At 39.7% G+C, this 16,867-nt stretch overlaps 1 protein-coding gene across 3 annotated transcripts in view; it reads right to left on the minus strand.

The window, feature by feature from the left end:
* Positions 1-184: 184 nt before the first annotated feature.
* CKAP5 (cytoskeleton associated protein 5) overlaps positions 185-16,867 on the minus strand; it is a 42,127-nt gene continuing 25,444 nt past the window's right edge. For 2 of the 3 annotated variants that reach the window (XM_080344559.1, XM_080344557.1), the window contains 16 exons: positions 16,154-16,303; positions 15,528-15,731; positions 14,195-14,330; positions 13,253-13,446; positions 11,250-11,422; positions 9,916-10,089; positions 9,356-9,476; positions 8,479-8,658; positions 8,014-8,201; positions 7,525-7,600; positions 6,809-6,997; positions 6,562-6,699; positions 5,949-6,032; positions 5,696-5,855; positions 3,704-3,858; positions 185-2,544 (listed from right to left, as the gene is read on the minus strand). In XM_080344559.1, coding sequence (XP_080200685.1) covers positions 2,290-2,544; positions 3,704-3,858; positions 5,696-5,855; positions 5,949-6,032; positions 6,562-6,699; positions 6,809-6,997; positions 7,525-7,600; positions 8,014-8,201; positions 8,479-8,658; positions 9,356-9,476; positions 9,916-10,089; positions 11,250-11,422; positions 13,253-13,446; positions 14,195-14,330; positions 15,528-15,731; positions 16,154-16,303 — 2,577 coding nt within the window. In that variant the 3' untranslated portion in view covers positions 185-2,289. The remainder of the gene's footprint in view (positions 2,545-3,703; positions 3,859-5,695; positions 5,856-5,948; positions 6,033-6,561; positions 6,700-6,808; positions 6,998-7,524; positions 7,601-8,013; positions 8,202-8,478; positions 8,659-9,355; positions 9,477-9,915; positions 10,090-11,249; positions 11,423-13,252; positions 13,447-14,194; positions 14,331-15,527; positions 15,732-16,153; positions 16,304-16,867) is intronic. The other variant, XM_080344558.1, reaches the window with a different exon arrangement.

Consider the following 16,867-nt stretch of genomic DNA (forward strand, 5'->3'; position numbering starts at 1 on the left):
TTAATATTTTAGCCTCACCCTTTCACCACTCTCTCATATCTGTGAGAAATTGCATATCTAAGAGGGGAACCAGGACCATGCAGTTTCTGGAGTAAGTCACTGTTAATGATGACTTATTACAAACAATACAGAAGAATCATTTTTAAAATTCAGTTTAATGTTATTTAAATATTGTCTGGGCTAAATATTAGGCTTTATTAATTTATGTGCACAAGTTTGAGTTCAGAACTCCCAGGATATTGAGTCCAACCAAACACTACAGAGACACAGGGCAAAAACTCGTTCATAGTAAGCAACTATATCTTCTGCCACTCAGTTATTCCTGTACTTTACTTCTAATTCAGCTTCAAATTTAAAATAGTTGTATGCAGGTCTGCAGGCATTACTGTTTTAACATCCTGAGCTAATTAACAAAAAGCTCTTTGGAACATCTGCTGGACATGGTAAAGGAACATATGGATTAATTAAAATGTCAGTTAAGTTTCAGAAATCAGCTGGTAGTTGAGAGGTAGTGGCAGTAACTCTAGTGCCAGCCAACACAAGCTTATCCACAAGCAACCCCAGTTTAAGTGTGCAAAACCTCAGCACTTACCAATAAGGGCCAAACCTCCACTTGCCATTCAGCTCTGTTCCACAAGAAAGTACATGCCCACTTCCAGTTAGGTGAAGAGACTGTGACTACCAAATCGAGATGGTGGAGCAATGAATGGCATGATGTCAATTAACACAGGATGGAGAACTCTCGCAAGTCACCTGCTATCACAGTGTACAAACTCGCTGGAAGCACCAAGCAGTACTACATCAACTGCAACCCCAGTCTGGGGGTCCCACAAAAAGAAGATTTCAGCGATTAGCAGAAGCTCTGGCATAGCTCTGTTATACAGGTATTATTTTAAAGCCACATTTTTACTGTAGTCAGGCAAGATAGTTTCAGTAATGGCCCTAATGGAGAGACTGCTGGTCCACAGAGCAAACAACAAAAGCAGCAGTCAGGTGGAACAGGTTAGAATCTAGAGCAGAAGTGTGCTATTTTAAGCCTGCCTGTCCAACTCTTCAATAACTCTGTTCTAGCTATGGAACAGATGTGCAACTAATGTTCCCAACTAGCTCTCACACAGAAGTGCAGTAGTAATGTGAAAACACACCACTTCCCTAGAGATGAAAGGACTAGAAAGGCTAAAGAGCCCATGTCTTAATCTTCATACTTGTAGCTGCTGAAAAAGGCTCAGAAGACACTCAACAAAAAAAAGCAGCAGCTACAGCTTTTGGACACCAGCACTACCAGGCATCTTAGCTATACAAAATAGCAGTGTTTGCTAAGATCAGATGTTTAAGAGCAAAAAGCGTGTGGTGGTGAGTTCTACCTGCACCTGAAAGACTGCTTGACCAGTCCACTGACTGTACATCACTGCTAAGCTATTTCATGTCACAGCAGCAGGCTCCCTTCAAGAAAGCATTGGACACAGATGGGACTATGCTTAATCTGGGCAGAGGTATCACAAGGACTAGACAATTTAAAATAAGCATTTCAACAAACTAAATATTCTCAACTTACTCTCAAGTTACAGAAACATATTCCAAAACAAAAAAGTGCAACTATATGAAAAATGCACTACTGCTCATAGAAAGTAAGAGTGCAAATACTCAGGATTGCACCCACAAATAATATATATTCACTCATCTTCCTTATCTTCCAAACCCCAAGGTTCATGTCAAGAATAGCTTAGTTCAGTTTCTAGCTGCCCAGTCACTAACATTCTGAAATAGAGTGACTTCTCTAACCAGCAGTCACCGCTGTTCCTACAGAGGCTGGTATAGTTAATGCAAACTTTATTTACAAAAGACACTTAAATTAGTTACTTCATGCCATGTGTCCATACAGAATCAACAGTTCAAGGATTACATGGAGAAGAATTCACAAAATTAAAAGTGAAATCACTAAAGGTCTTCTAAGAGTTAAGAACTAAGAAAAGATCTTAAAGACAGTTTTACAAATAAAAACAAGTTATGAGAAACTAGTCTGAGCAAGAGGATGGTTGTTTACAGGTCTGTACACTAAAACTAATACACAGACAGCCTTCTATTGTCAAAGAAATGCTCACTGAGAAGCAGAGTATGTACAAATACTTGTGCCACAATGACTCAACCCCCCAAAATCCACTGTATTATACATAAACCAGTTTGTATACATTAGGCCTAAATGAGGCCATTTAACTATGAAGACTTCTAGTTTAGTAAACTAAAGCTGAAGACAGCCCAAGCAACAGCAAAGCTGTCTCTCTCGCATCTCTATTTGCGACTGCTTTTTATTCTCTCCAATCTTTTTTTCAAGTCATCAATGTTAGCTGCTGCAGAAGAGGGTGAAGCCAGGGTAGTTCCAATGCCGGAGGAATGAGTCTGATTGGAGTCCAGATCCAGATGTTGGTACTGCTCCCGTGACTCACGCAGCTGGGAGAGCTTACTGTGAAGCATATCTGTAGAGGATGCAACTGTAGGGACTGCTGGTTTAGAGAGCAGAGATGTCAGAGGTGGTCTGTCTTCCTGCTACAGGGGAGAAAAGTGACGTGTTAAAACAGATAGCGGCAAAAGCCATGTGAGAAGTACAAGCCATAATCAATGGCTTTTCATCTTCACAAGCACTAAAACCAGAGGAAAAGGAAGGAGCAGTACAACACAGGTGATCTGGGGCGATGAAATCAGTTGCCAAAGTCAGACCCACACAAAGCTAACTACAACACTCAATTTCTATCACTTAAGTAGTTCACATTTAGCTTGATGTCAACAGGGACACAAAGGAACTACAGTCTTTAAAGGCTAAAATTCACAGCAGACCAGTGTTTTACTGAGATAGCCTGCTGAAGTCTTGAAGAGCCTGAATTCTACCACCATAAAAGAGGAAGCCCGTGTCTACAACCAGCATCAACAGCCAGTGAGTTTTCTGGAGGAATGAGATGAGGAAACTTGCACTGATTGGCAAGATCCACCTTGCCAAAGAGTTACAATGTCAATTCACTGTTCTTTTACCAATACGAGACTTCCATCTGCATTAGTTACCTTGTTGTTACCATCTAAGAAGCACTTTCACTTCTCAGAGTTGTAAGCTAATGTACAAGTTTGTGTTAAAGGTTAAAACAGTGAGGTGCCTAAATGTTTATTACTAGAGTGAGCACCAGTTCTCATGTGGCTGAGCAAAAACTTCAGTAATTGTCACTGGATTACTAACACACAAATCACCAGACTTTTAGAAAACCTGGCCCACAGACTAGGTTTCCAATACTAAGCTCATTCAGCATTTCTTTACCTTAGTATCCATGCACCCAAAACACATAAAACTTATTTCGAAGTCTTCATTCAGCTCTTGCGGTCATTTCAAAGCAGAAAGATCTAGTATTTTCCCCCTCATTCAATTCAGAGGTCAATATATGTTAACCTTTAGAGAACAGTAGTTATCTGAACCTACTCACTACATAGCAAAGGAAGATACCAAACCACAGGGCTGTAGGAACAGCCTGCCTGTACACCAGTGCTGCAAACAAAGTGGACTGCAACATAAGCCTACTTGGCCAAGAAATGAGTGTAAAGCCATTTATACTAGGTATGGTGACATGCAGTATAATGGAAAATAAACAATCACTTGAATCATTAAAAAAGTGCAAATGAGTTGCCTCCTCTGGGGATTTACAAATGTTGTCAAGTACAATACCTTTGCGTTGTCAAGGCCACAACGCTGCCTGAGGATTTTTAACCTTTCCAAGTAAACCGAAGGCCCCACTTCCTCCCCATTTGTGTTTCCTATAGATGAAGATACAGTGTGGGTAGAAGCAGGAACACAAGTTCCTTCCATCTGAGGAGAAATTCCTGGAAGATGAGGGGAAAGGAGAGGGGAAAAAAGAAAAAAAAAAAAAAGAGAAAATTAAAACCATCAAAAAAGTGTAAGCCTCTTGGTCAGTTCCTTGAAATAAGATGCAATGGATGAAGAATCAACCAACCTATAAACTACCAAGCTATTTGCATTTGCAAGTATAGGCATATCACTTCATTGCAAGAATGACAATTCGAAACCAAGAAAAAAATTGAGACATTTAAGAAGAGGCAGCAGAGCAGCTCCACATGTAGTGCTGAGGCTGACAGCTGAAGACAACAGTGGCAGGGAGAAGATGATGCTGCTGCTGTGGATCAGAAGTAGCCATGATGTCCAACAGAGAGAACTCAGCAACATTTAGGAGGTTCTGAAGAAACTAACATGAATTTCCTACAGTAATTTACTGTGCTGGTTTGACTGGAAATGGGTTAATTTTCTTCATGCGGTTAGGAATCTTTCTTTTTCATAGCTAGCATGCTCATTATGTGGACTTAATTTGACAACAAGAGATAACACCCCAGGCGAAGAGTTAATGGTTTTAATTGCTCTGGTCTGAGAGCTAAAGACATTCTGAGTGCTCTGCCCACAGGTGTGAAGCACCAGGGAAGGGGGGCATGGATGGGGCAGAGCTTGACTGACATCCACGCTGATCAATAAGAGTATTCCATTCCATTAGCATCATGCTTCATACTTAAGGAGTTGGGGCCTTCTGTTCTCTCTCTCTCGCTTGCTCTGGGGCACAGCCAGGGCAGTTTTGGTTGGGTCATTTAGTTTTGGCCTTTTGCTGTTTTGCAGAGGCCTCTGGGCTTTTCTGCCTTTTTCCTCTCTTTTCCCTCTCTGGGATCAGCTTTCAGACCAGGTGCTGTTTTCCTGGGACTGGCTGCTCAGCAAGTTCATGAAGAATTGCCTTGAGTATCTTTTATTTCTATTTTACATATATATTTACTAGTAGTGTATTAGTATTTTGTTATTAATCTGTGTTTATCTCAATCCAAGTTTCTACCTTTCCTTTTGATTTTCTCCTCTACTGGGGGGTGGGGAGAGGAGGTGAGTGAGCAGCCATCATGGTTGTATTGCTAGCTTGGATTAAACCAATCCAGGGACAGGAGAAGGAATAATAGCAGGAAAAAAGGCTAAAGTCTCACAGAACACCAAAATGTGAAAGAAATCAAAGATAAAGATAGTTTTGCCAGACTGTTTAGTAGTTTTTACTGTCAGCTAATAATGTGTCACATTCCCTCCCTAATATTGCATTAAATACTCACTTGTGCCTATCTACAAAGAGACTAACTAAAAAAAGTGTTTTGCAGTATTTTATCCAATTAAAAAGTTGATTTATTGGAAAGTGGTCAAAGACTACTATAGAAACAGTTCAAGTTATTTAAAATAAACTTTGAATCCACAGTAAACAACACTCTTCTCAAAAAACCTCCCGTACCCTTTTTAGTAACCAAAAGGTAAAAGGAGAATCTGACAGCTGCTGCTGTTATAAACAAGCTGTGTAGTCTGCAGAAATTCTTCTTGATAGCAGATACATGAAGCATAGGCTAATGTTCAACCCACACTACAGGACATGAATTAGAACCACTCATTTACCAAGCCTTTCAGATGTTTTCTACATTCAGCATGACAATGGTTATAACATCTCTTTTTATAAACAAAGAATGCAGAGTCCCTGCAAATGGTGCCTCATGAAGGAATGTAAGTGCCAAGAATATATGTGACTTGCTTTGGAAAACCATAAACATCTGCAAATACTAGTTTCTACCAGGGGACATGTAACTTCTCTATCTCTGCTTCTCATATAACAATCAGTTTTGCTATAACATGTACCTGTAGAAGCAGCAATGCGTCCTTTCCCCTCTCGCTCTGTTTCTATCAGCCGGAGGCCTCTTTCCACATAGCTCTGGAAGAACTGAGAGGAGTTTTTCAGGAAGGGCTCAATGTCTGCATCAGAGTATTTCTTCTTGTATTCATACAGCTCTGCGAGACCCTGGGAGGGAGGAGTTCATATGCGTTAGTGCAACTGCTGTGCACACCATTCTGATGCATCACGCCTTCTTCCTTCCAGGAAGGGACCACTTACCTCCTTAGTGTTCTCCTTGGAGCCAATTTTCTTAAATATTTCTGCCAAAATATCATTAACTTTGGCCTTTGAAGCCTTCTCCTCCTAAATAAATAAATAAAAGCAGACTTCTAAAACAAAGTGAATAAAAATGAAGGGACGTTAGACAAACCCACAGTGCCCTCAGAGCTGCAAGCTGGGTACAGAGCTTTCAAGATAAAGAAAACCTTGAAGTAATTAGGGTTTTACATAGCCACTCTTTACACAGAATGAGAGCATGCACACCACCAAGCTGTAGGACTCCTTTTGAGAAACTAGCATTTAAAACCTGATTTGGGTATGGTTCACTTTTAATAGATCAAACGCTGTATCAGGCAGCACAAACCCTACCCTGGATGTCTTGGAGAGCACTTCATCCTGGGGTATGCATAGATTGGTCAGGTAATAACAAGAACACACCACAAGTTCCCAAAACAGCCACAAATAAAAGTGAAACTAGAAGTGCATTTCTGACACTAGTTGCATATTGGAAAGGCAGTTACTAATTCATATTACACAAGCGCAAAGTTAAGCTTGTTTCTTAAATAAATTGCCTCACATTTCCTCTCACAACCCTCACATTTGCATTACTTACTATGTGAGAAGCCCCTTTTTCCGTATCCTTATCAGCTTTGCTTCCAGTCTGGTTCATGGAGTGTTTCATTACTCTACACAGGTGAGCCTCCAGCTCAGACTCATTTTTGTTGTCTATCATTGTTAAATGATCCAAGATCTAAAAGGAGAAAAAGAATTATTAAAAAAAAAAAAAAAAAAAAAAGGAAAAGCTCTAGAAACTGCACAAACATCCAGTTTGAAAGTACATAATTGGTGACTGCTCTGACCTTGGGTCCTTTCAGCTTGCACAGGGTGTGAAGCAGAGTCTTCAGTGTCCTTATAGGAAACTCACTCTTACATTGCTTCAGCTTCTCTTTGGGAAAGACCTTCATGAAAATGTGGATATCCAGTAGAATCCGATCCAGATTGATGCTATTAATGGTTTCCGGAAGAAGACGCACCATTCTCCACAGACACTGGAACAAGAGGCTGACTTGAAGCAAGACAACTCAAGGAAGAAGTATTTACACAGCACATACATAGTTCTTTAGGTTTAACCTCATTAAGAGCATCTATATTGCCTGTAAATCATTCCAGTTACAAAAAGGTACTATAAAAGAAAATATTACACCCACGCTTGAAATGCAGACATCTGCATGTTCACTCTGCCTGTCCTTAGAGATGACAAAATACAAACCAGCTCCAAGCTGGAATTGTTTGAATCCACAGTACAGTGCCAAAGCAAATAAGCCCAGTAGCTGACCACATGTCTCTGGATTGAGTCTGTATCAGTACACACAAGCTTCTGTAAACTATTAGCAGGCATTAAGCTCTCTCTTGGCATACATGAAGTCACTACATGTAACATCTGACTGTAGTCTTAAAATTAGGTAAGAGTTATAAGAAATATTTCAAGTTTTAGCTACTTTTTTTTGGACATATCTGTTTTTCCAGCTCAGCTGATTCAGATAAACCAAGTCCAAAACCTCTACTACAGGCTCACCTTCATGACAAGTTCTGAAAACTTGGGAGAGCTGGCTGTTGCTAGCAGACTGTCTTGGAGCAAAACAAGCAGAGCACTAGAAGGAATAAATTTATTATAGTTACAGAAGGAAAGCACTACACACAATAAGAGATGCCAGCTCCCCACAGAATACCACACCAGAGACTCGGGTTAGTCCAGTAGTTTACATCATGATGTGAAACAGCTTCTTCTTTCTTTCTAGTGCATTACAAGAGTTTAAGAGCCAGTCAGATGAACTACAAAGCATGCAGAATCACACTACGCTGGCCTGTTCAACCTGCCGCCAGCTGTGCAGATCGTGCAGCCAAATTCCGATCACCACGGACCATCAGTGATGATTCTTCAATAGCCAGCTGAATGATTCCACACGCATTCTTCACTTGCAGAACAACTAACAAACTCAGCCACCCAAGGAACACAGAAGAATGGGTGAAGAGAAGTAGTAAACATTTAATTTTCATTGTATACCTCAAGATGTTGGTCTGGTCAGATTTTTCCAGAACTTTCACTACCAACAGGTTGACTGATCGGATGACCTGCTCACCCTCCTCAAGGTCTTCAACCCGAGAATCCAGCATTAATGTAATAAGACCATGCATTAGGTCCTTCAGCACACCAGTAGAGGCCTCTCGAGCCAGACTCTCTATCTGAAACAGCTACAAATTCAAGACAATATTAGAAGATTTCCCTGCATGCAATGTTTTAGTATAAGAATTTCTCTAGACAACACTGTCAAGCCGTTGGACATCCTCCCCCCAACATTAAACAAAAGGTGTGTTGGTGAACAGACAATTAGCAACAAATCTTCATAAATAAGACCCAATAGCAAGCTAACTGAGGTACAGGGCAGCTCTGGACAGACATTCCATTATCCTGCAACTTCTGCACAGGAATTATTTGCTCTTCACCTGAACTTTTAGGTAAAAGTCTTACCGAGATCATGCTCCCAATAATACAGCTGTAAAGTTTGACTATCTCATCTTTGTCTAGCTTCTCATCTGCCATGTGCGTATTGTAGATTAGCCGAAGCTGCATAAATGTAGCTATTAGGAATTGGTCAATGTGGCCAGACATAGCTTCTGCTTTGTCTTCCTGTCTGAGAACTTCATCAATCTGAGATTTAAAAACAAAACACCCAAGTCAAGTCAACATAATGCAAACAGTGCAAAATAACTATAGTTTAAAAACTTTTTTATAAAACAGGTCTCACCCTGACCAATGCATTTGCCAAGATACTTGTATCCTAAGCTTTCACCTCAAATCAGTAGTGACAGACTTTCATTGCTAATCCAAATAAAATAAATTATTAATCTTTTAGAGAGCTGCAATCCTAACCTGCACACAGATGAAAATATGAAATGCTATATTATGCATTTGGGAATTAATAGCTTTATGAAATCTTCTGGATAAAATACTTCTACATAGCTAAAGCCACCCTAGAAACATATAAAAGCTACAAGGCAAGACAACTCTCTTGCTGAGGATCTGCAAAACACTTTACATTTCAAGTTGAGTCTCACTGGCTTAACTGGCTTTTTCAAAGTTGTAGTACAGATACTCAACAAGAACAGAGATATGCTTTTTTTTTCCCTTAGTGCTTTTGTGTTAAGAGTCTATTCTACATCATCCAAGTGGCATTTCTATTGCTAAAGCGAGTCAGATGGCCCCTGTGCACTTAGTTTTGTCATCAGGGAGATTCTGAGCAGAGTCCATGTCACCTGACATGATTGCTCCACCACAGTGCAACTCATCACCCTCGCAGACACATCATTTAGTACAGTGTGATTAGTCGCTACCTTAATTCTCTTACCTGTGCCAGAGCCTGGATACTTGTATTTATATCACCACTGGCTACTTGGGAAATGACGAAGTTGATAGTAGAAGCTGTGTTACTGTGCATGTCATCAAAGTGTGGGGACACAGCACGGATTCTAAACAATTGAAGAAAATGAGATTCATTACTCTTTGAAGAGATATCTGTAATTCACACTGAGCTGTTATATTTCAATGACTGTTTAGAGACAAGAAAAAAGGATGTCATTCTTCACAGGGCATACTCAAGGAAGGAATGATTCCTCTTAACATGTCTGTTGAATTACTTGTAAAGACACTGATGATGCATTTACAAACTCAAGATCCTTTTACTATGAAAACGCATGAGCAGAACTCAGGTTGTTCATTAGAAATAACTGCTCTCCAGATTCCAGAACAGTACAAACCATCACTTTGACATTTCTCTTCAAAACACCTGACACTACCTTCTCGTGTAAACAAGTCTGAATGCAGAGACTAGCATGGTCAATTCAGCTTCTCAAAACAGTTTTTAAGTAGCCCTATTAGTTTCAACTGAGGAGTTAAAACTACACTCACTTGGGCTCAGGAATCAAGACAGGCTCAAAGATGTCATCTAGTTTGTGCTGTACAAGTGCTGGCATCTCACATCTGACAGTACCGTTGTCATTTTCAATTTCATCAAGATCCAGCTGAAATTCCCGTGGAACTGTGTGTGTTGTCTCAGAGTGACTGCCCATGTTGCGATTTTGGCTACAGAAACCAGGAGAGAGATGTTTATTACATATACACAAAAGGCAAGAGTATTAGCACTAGCATCCATTGGTTGCCCTAAAGTTCTCATAACAGAATACCACAGATTTTGAAGTTCTGATTTTATTCAAGCCCCTCCAATAACCTCCTTTGCCTTCCTTAGCCATTAGTAAAACAAGCTTTTGTAGGCCAGAAAGACATCTGCTAGTTACTCGCCCTCCTAGCTTCTCTTATAATCCACCACAAGACCTGCTTCGGGCATCTGTGATAGACGTGTCTCTAAACGAACTAGTGCATACCTATCGCAGTTTAGAGTAGCATTAACAGAATATAGCATTAAAGTTAATGAGTAGCTTTTTTTTTTTTTTAAATGATGGCTAGAATGCATATGTACAAAGCAACCTTGTAAGTTCATCTGAACCCAGGATTCCCAGCATCCCACACAACTTGTGCTGCATGTTAGATTTTTCAAGGAAATGTTCTAATACAGCATTCTGAACAGGGACTTTTATTCCAAGGTAACAAGCAGGTGGCAAGGAATACTGCTTCTGAGCTTTCTGTTTCTGGTACTGTTGCCTCAGGCTCTATTATTCACATATGCTCATCCAGTTCTGTGCTGTATGTCTGCCCTGACAAGTTAAAAACACAGTCCAATCAACACCAAGTTTGATGTAACACAGAGGAAGTTCTCTCAGTATTTCTAATAGCTGCCCAACATGGAAGTGCCATGTCTGCCTGCAGCTTGATATATAGTTACCTTGGCAGAAACCAGCAATTTTAGTTTCTTTCTTTAGAAAGAAACCTGTAAATAACCTAGCACTGGCCATGGTGAGCCTGTTACCATCAGGAAACGATGACTAGGATAGAAATTGAAAGATACAAGAGCCTTGCTACCAAGGAGTTTTGTGGGCAGTACTTACATCCTATAAGTGCGATACATAATTCTGTCCATGGAGAAGCAGTGAAAAAAGGCACAAGACCATTTAGAAAGATTTCAAGACAGACAAGACAAAAAAAAGATTCAGACATTTTGTTTTATATTATATGGCCAAATTTTACAACATGCAAAGATGATGATACAAGAACAAAAATAACATCGCCAGACACGGTATTGGTACATACACTGTGCAGGATATAGACCATAACATAACATTACGTACTTGAGTTTGGAAGACATGTCCTCAGCTGGTCCCTTCCGCAGCATGCTGGCATTAGCGCTTATGTTTTGAGTACGCTGAGGTTTCTCCTCTGCCTGTCTCACTGGAGCAGCAGACGGTCTCTTGGCCGATCGTTTTATTCTTTCCTCCAGCATGCTCATGTCTTTCTCAGAAAGCTGTAACGCACAACACTTGCACTCAATTTGCATTGTAGAGATTTTAGAAATCTTGGTCACCTACACGAGGTATAGCACTTATTACTGCAGATTGAAGCTCTCTAATAGCAAGGCTAAGAACTGTCAATACTATCATCTAGCAGCAATCTCAGAGATATTCTGGACTGACAGATGCTACTTCAGGATCTATTGATAAGCTGTAGAACTGAATACAGCTATTTCTAGACCACAAAATTCCAAGTCACCTTGAATTCAAACTGCAGCAGTATCACGTATTGCTGCATGCATTGCTGAAAAAAAAAAAAACAAAACAAAAAACCAACCAAACAACAAAAAACAATCAACAAACCCACACAAAAAAACACACCAAAAAAAAAGGCACCCACTTACCTTTCTATATCCCCTATTAGGAGCCCGGGCAATACTTTAACTCTGTGGACCCCCCACAGAAACCAGGGTCCTTCTAAAAGCTGAACTATTTCACATAGCCATAATGCAAACTGACCACCAGGTAAGCCAACTGAACACTCCAGCTCATGTGATGACAAGAATCATATTTAACTGCTCACCTAGAGGACTGAATGTTAGTAATAACTACATTTGAACAAAAGTAGCAGTGACAATTTTTTGGAAAGTACTTTCCAGCACCCCTATGATTTGGAAATCTTATTGAGAAGACATGCATTTTGGAACAAGATGGACCATACTTAAGCTCAGAAAGTCATGGTTAAAAAGGGCTGAATGGTTCAGGTGCTATAGTTCTTTTCTTAACCTTGAAAATACAAAAGCAAATGGATAATGCAACACTGAGGAGGCAGACTGTACTCTGAACAACAGTTAAAGCAAGATGGGAATCTAAAATGTTAATGAAAACACAACACTGATTCTCATGAAGATGGTTACCAGAATCACGTTACATCTCAACATTTCAGGAAGTTGGGAATAAAAAAACCACAAAACCAAAACACCAGCCTTGCTTCCCTGTTCATCGTACTCCATAAAATATCCCTCCAATAGCTTGTATGCACTGTGGCATATAACACAATAGAAAAATAAGTATAGGCATCAACGTATCTATCATATTCCCATGAGTTTAAGTGCTGCTAGAAACATTACTAAGACCACAAATTCAGAGAACAGAACAGATAGAATGGACTAACAGCTCTTGATTCAGCTAGAATTCAATATACTTAGTCTGTTAGGCACAGTAATTGTAGACAACATAGTGAACTAGCTTTCCACTGCTGGAGACTGGAAACTGAGTCTTGCCACCTTTAACTTTCACTGCATTTTAGATGACATGGCTGACTATGATTTCCAGAGAACGAAACAGCAGCAATACAAAGCAACAAATTACTGTGACAGACCGTAAGCACTGAAGTGCAGTATTAGCACAAACAAACCAAATTTGCCAGACTGCAACTGCAAAGCAGTTGGTAGAAATTGGCATAAAAAAGACAAGAGTAATTGATGAAGCCCAAATAACTTGCTTTTTTCTGTCCAACAGGTTACCCAAATATCATTTTATGTCACAAGTATTACCTATACCATTGACTATAAACAATGTAATTCCCATAAAAGTCAGTATTCTGCTCGTTTCTTCAAATTTAGTTTTTCATTCAACACCCAGGTTATATATCCCACAATCAGGAATTAAGCAACTAATTGTTAGAGGATTTATGCTGTGGCAAGTTATTTTCAGCATTACAAAATGCTCTTGTGTCATGACCCACCACAAGCAAAACAGTGCTAATTCCCTACATGAGTGTAAGGATTTGAAAAAAAAAAAAAGTAAAATTAAAAAAAAATCTTGTTTCCAGTTACACTCACATTTCCAATCAGCTTGAACACTTGGTCGCCATGAACATTATAGACAGTCACAATGGTGTTCAGTGCAGCATTGCGCACAGTGTTGTCCCTGTCACCAATATGAGTTGCCATTTCTTTTAAGGCTTTCCCTGGAGTTGGCTGGCATACATTCATGCCATATGATTCCACAAGACATCCAAGTTCTTCCAGGCATTCTAAACGAAGAAAATGACACATGCACATTCCAGTTTAAAGCTGCTGGGAAAAAACACTCTCCCAGTGATGACAGATATACTTTCAGGTGATTTCTGAGATGAATAGTAAACTAAAGGTTCAAACTACTTCACACAGCATCTAAAAGCTGTAAGTCACCCCAATAGCCTTCAAATATTTTGCATGACCATATATGAGCAATGTTTCAGGTAACTTCACAGGTAGTTTAGACAGGTGAGAGCTTGCAATGCTATATTATATAATTTACCTTTCTGATTATATCAAGATGAGATATTCTCAAGGTGACTATGGAGTTGTTTGAACTACAAACACACTGCAAGTAATTTCTATAATAAAGTTAAGACAAATGTACAGTGTAGAGACATTTCTTTCTGAAGTCTTGATCAGATTAACTGATTCCCTTAGTCACCTGTGCAATAGTACTGTTACTGTTCTCTCCATTACTGTTTCACTAAGTTAACAAGCCTACTCAAGGGAGGCTCATAATGTTAATACTGACAGCAATTTAATAGATGGCTTGTCTTTGGAAGATAAAAATACACCAAAAATAAAAAGCAAGATGATACTAATTTAAAATTTGATCCTTTAAACACAAACATTTCCATAACATGTTCTACAAAACCAAATCTTACTATCTACCAAGCACTATACACTGGGTTTTTCAAGTTAAAGAAACCAGCGCAATTTCAAGTACTCTGCAATTGCCCAGTTCATGATGCCATTTCCCACCTGCACGCTGTTTTGAATTCTTGGATTTTGTCCCCTCCATGATGAAAGTGAACATCTTGCTGGCTGGATAGATGAGACACATCCTGTTGAGAATAGCACGTACATCCCTGCGGATGACATCTTTTGGTTCTCCTACCTAATGAAGAAGTAAAATAACATTAAGAAAGACAGAATTATTCTCAATGCAAAACCCTTTCGGTAAACAGCTTTTGAAGGCAAATATGCATTATAGAATCATAGAATCATTTAGGTTGGAAATAAACATTAAGACCATCAAGTCTAACCATTAACCTAACACTGCCAAGTCCACCACTAAACCATGTCCTTAAGTGCCACATGTACACATCCTTTAAACATCTCCAGAGATGGTGACTCAACCACTTCCCTGTGCAGCCTGTTCCACTGCTTTCACCCTTTCACCCATGTTCCCTCCCAATGAAGAAATTTTTTCCTAATGCACAATCTAAGCCTCCCCTAGCAGAACAGGAGGTCATTTCCTCTCTTCCTATCACTTGCTACTTGGGGGAAAAAAGAGAACACCACTCACCTCCCTACTACCTCATTTCAGGTATTTTATAGAGAGCTACAAGGTCTCCCTCCCCATAGCCTCCTTTTCTCCAGGCTAAACAGCCCCAGTTCCCTCAGCTGCTCCTCACAGGACTTGTTTTCTAGACCCTTCACCAGTTTTGTTGCCCTTCTCTGAACTCTCTTCAGCACCTGATGCCTTTCCTGTAGTGAGGGGCCCTCTCAGATCTCACCAGCATTGAGTACAGGGGGACGATCACTTTCCCAGTCCTGCTGACCACAGTATTTCTGATACAAGCCTGGATATTATTTGCCTTTTTGGCCACCCGGGCACACTGCTGGCTCATGTTCAGCCAGCTGTTGACCAACATCCCCAGATCCTTTTCTGCCAGGCAGCTTTCCAGCCACTCTTCCCTGAGCCTGTAGTGCTGTCTGGGGTTGTTGTGACCCAAGTGCAGGACCCGGCACTTTGCCTTGTTGAACCTCATACAAATGGCCTCAGCCCATTGATCCAGCCAGTCCAGATCCCTCTATCTGGCCTTCCTACCCTCCAACAGATCAACACTCCCACCCAAGTTGGTGCCATATACAAATACTGAGGATGCATTTGATCCTCTCATCCAGATCACTGATAAATTAAACAGAACTGGTCTCAATACTGAGCCCTGGGGAACACCACTCGTCACTGGCTGTCAACTGGATTTAGCTCCATTCACAATATATTTGGAATGCACATATTACAGTGTTTGATGGTAGCCTCATATATTCCTCAAGAAAAATAATTAAGTTTCTGTACAATGAACTGTACCTTTAGGATAAGGTATGGGATGAAAGAGGATGCTTCATTTTCAGTAAGGTGATACTCTTCTTGACCCAGCAAGTTGAAAAGCAGTTTAAGGTATTCAAGTGTTTTCATCAAAACACTTGTGTTGGTATCAAAGAACCGCAGGGTAACCCATTTTAAGATCAGATCCAGACAGCTGATGACTCCATCTTTTTCACTCTCCAAGTGCTTAAAGAAAGAAAGAAAAAGAAAAAAAAAAAAAAAGAAGTTGTGCAAAATGAAACACACTTTTCAAGAAAAGAACAGAAAATAATGAAAAAATACCTGATAAGATGATCTACATCTATTGGTTGATCCCTAGGAATCATAAGTACTCACTTGCAACTTACACAGCTTTCTGAAATTCTAAAAAGTCTCCAGTGAGTAAATTTTCCCTTCTCCCAAGAAATAATATCCGTACCAATTTCATCATTCCTCTGAAAAATCATTTCTGTATACGTTAAGGTTTCAGCTTCACAGAACAACCGCCCCTGGCTTTTTAGAGAATTCCTATTTGGATTTTTTGTTTGTTTGTTTAAATTCAAGTAGAAGCCTTCATAGCAGAGAATAATTCTGTACACCGTCAGCTAATACCACAGATCCAAACTCACCTCAATCATAACAGCCAGTGCTTTGTTGTGGTGCTGGAAGTCAGCATGAAACATCTCATCCTGCAGCCATTTGGCCACACAACTGGACATCTGAGTTTTTAGCTGCTCAATATATTCATCACGGGGAGTAGTGAAATTCCACTTTAACACCTGTAAAAGGCAACATTTCGGACTCAAAGCAAGCAACACCTTTTCTTCCTGAAAGAATCTGTACATTGCCTCCCTTTTAATTCTGCTATAGAATCCATTTTCAATTAATGGGGAAAATTCAGTGGTGCTTGTTCACCTGGGCTTACATGAGAAATTTTTTTAATGTGTAGTGGTTATCTTTAGGCCATTATCTTAATTATTATTACTTACAGTTAATGTTTTTAAGCTATAGATAGGCCTATTTACTAGCAAGTTACAAATAACAAGCACAGAAGTAATAGAATTTCCTTAAGACAGACAAACTTGGTAAACAGGGTCATTTAACATAAGTACATTAAAGCATCTACAATGTATCCCAGAACTCTGAAATTAGTCAACCATTTTCAGGGAAAATCTTGCTGATACTTCACAACTGAAGACCATCACTACAAAGCTGTAAAAAGTCCTTCTGTTTTTATTAGTGTATAAATGCACAAACTTTGAAATCAGAACAGAAACACCACAGTAAACCAAATATTGGTCTGTGAAAGTCAACTGAAGAACTAGGTAATCAAATCAAGGGAA

Source organism: Nesoenas mayeri (genome assembly GCF_963082525.1).
Source record: "Nesoenas mayeri genome assembly, chromosome: 5".
NCBI lineage: Eukaryota > Metazoa > Chordata > Aves > Columbiformes > Columbidae > Nesoenas > Nesoenas mayeri.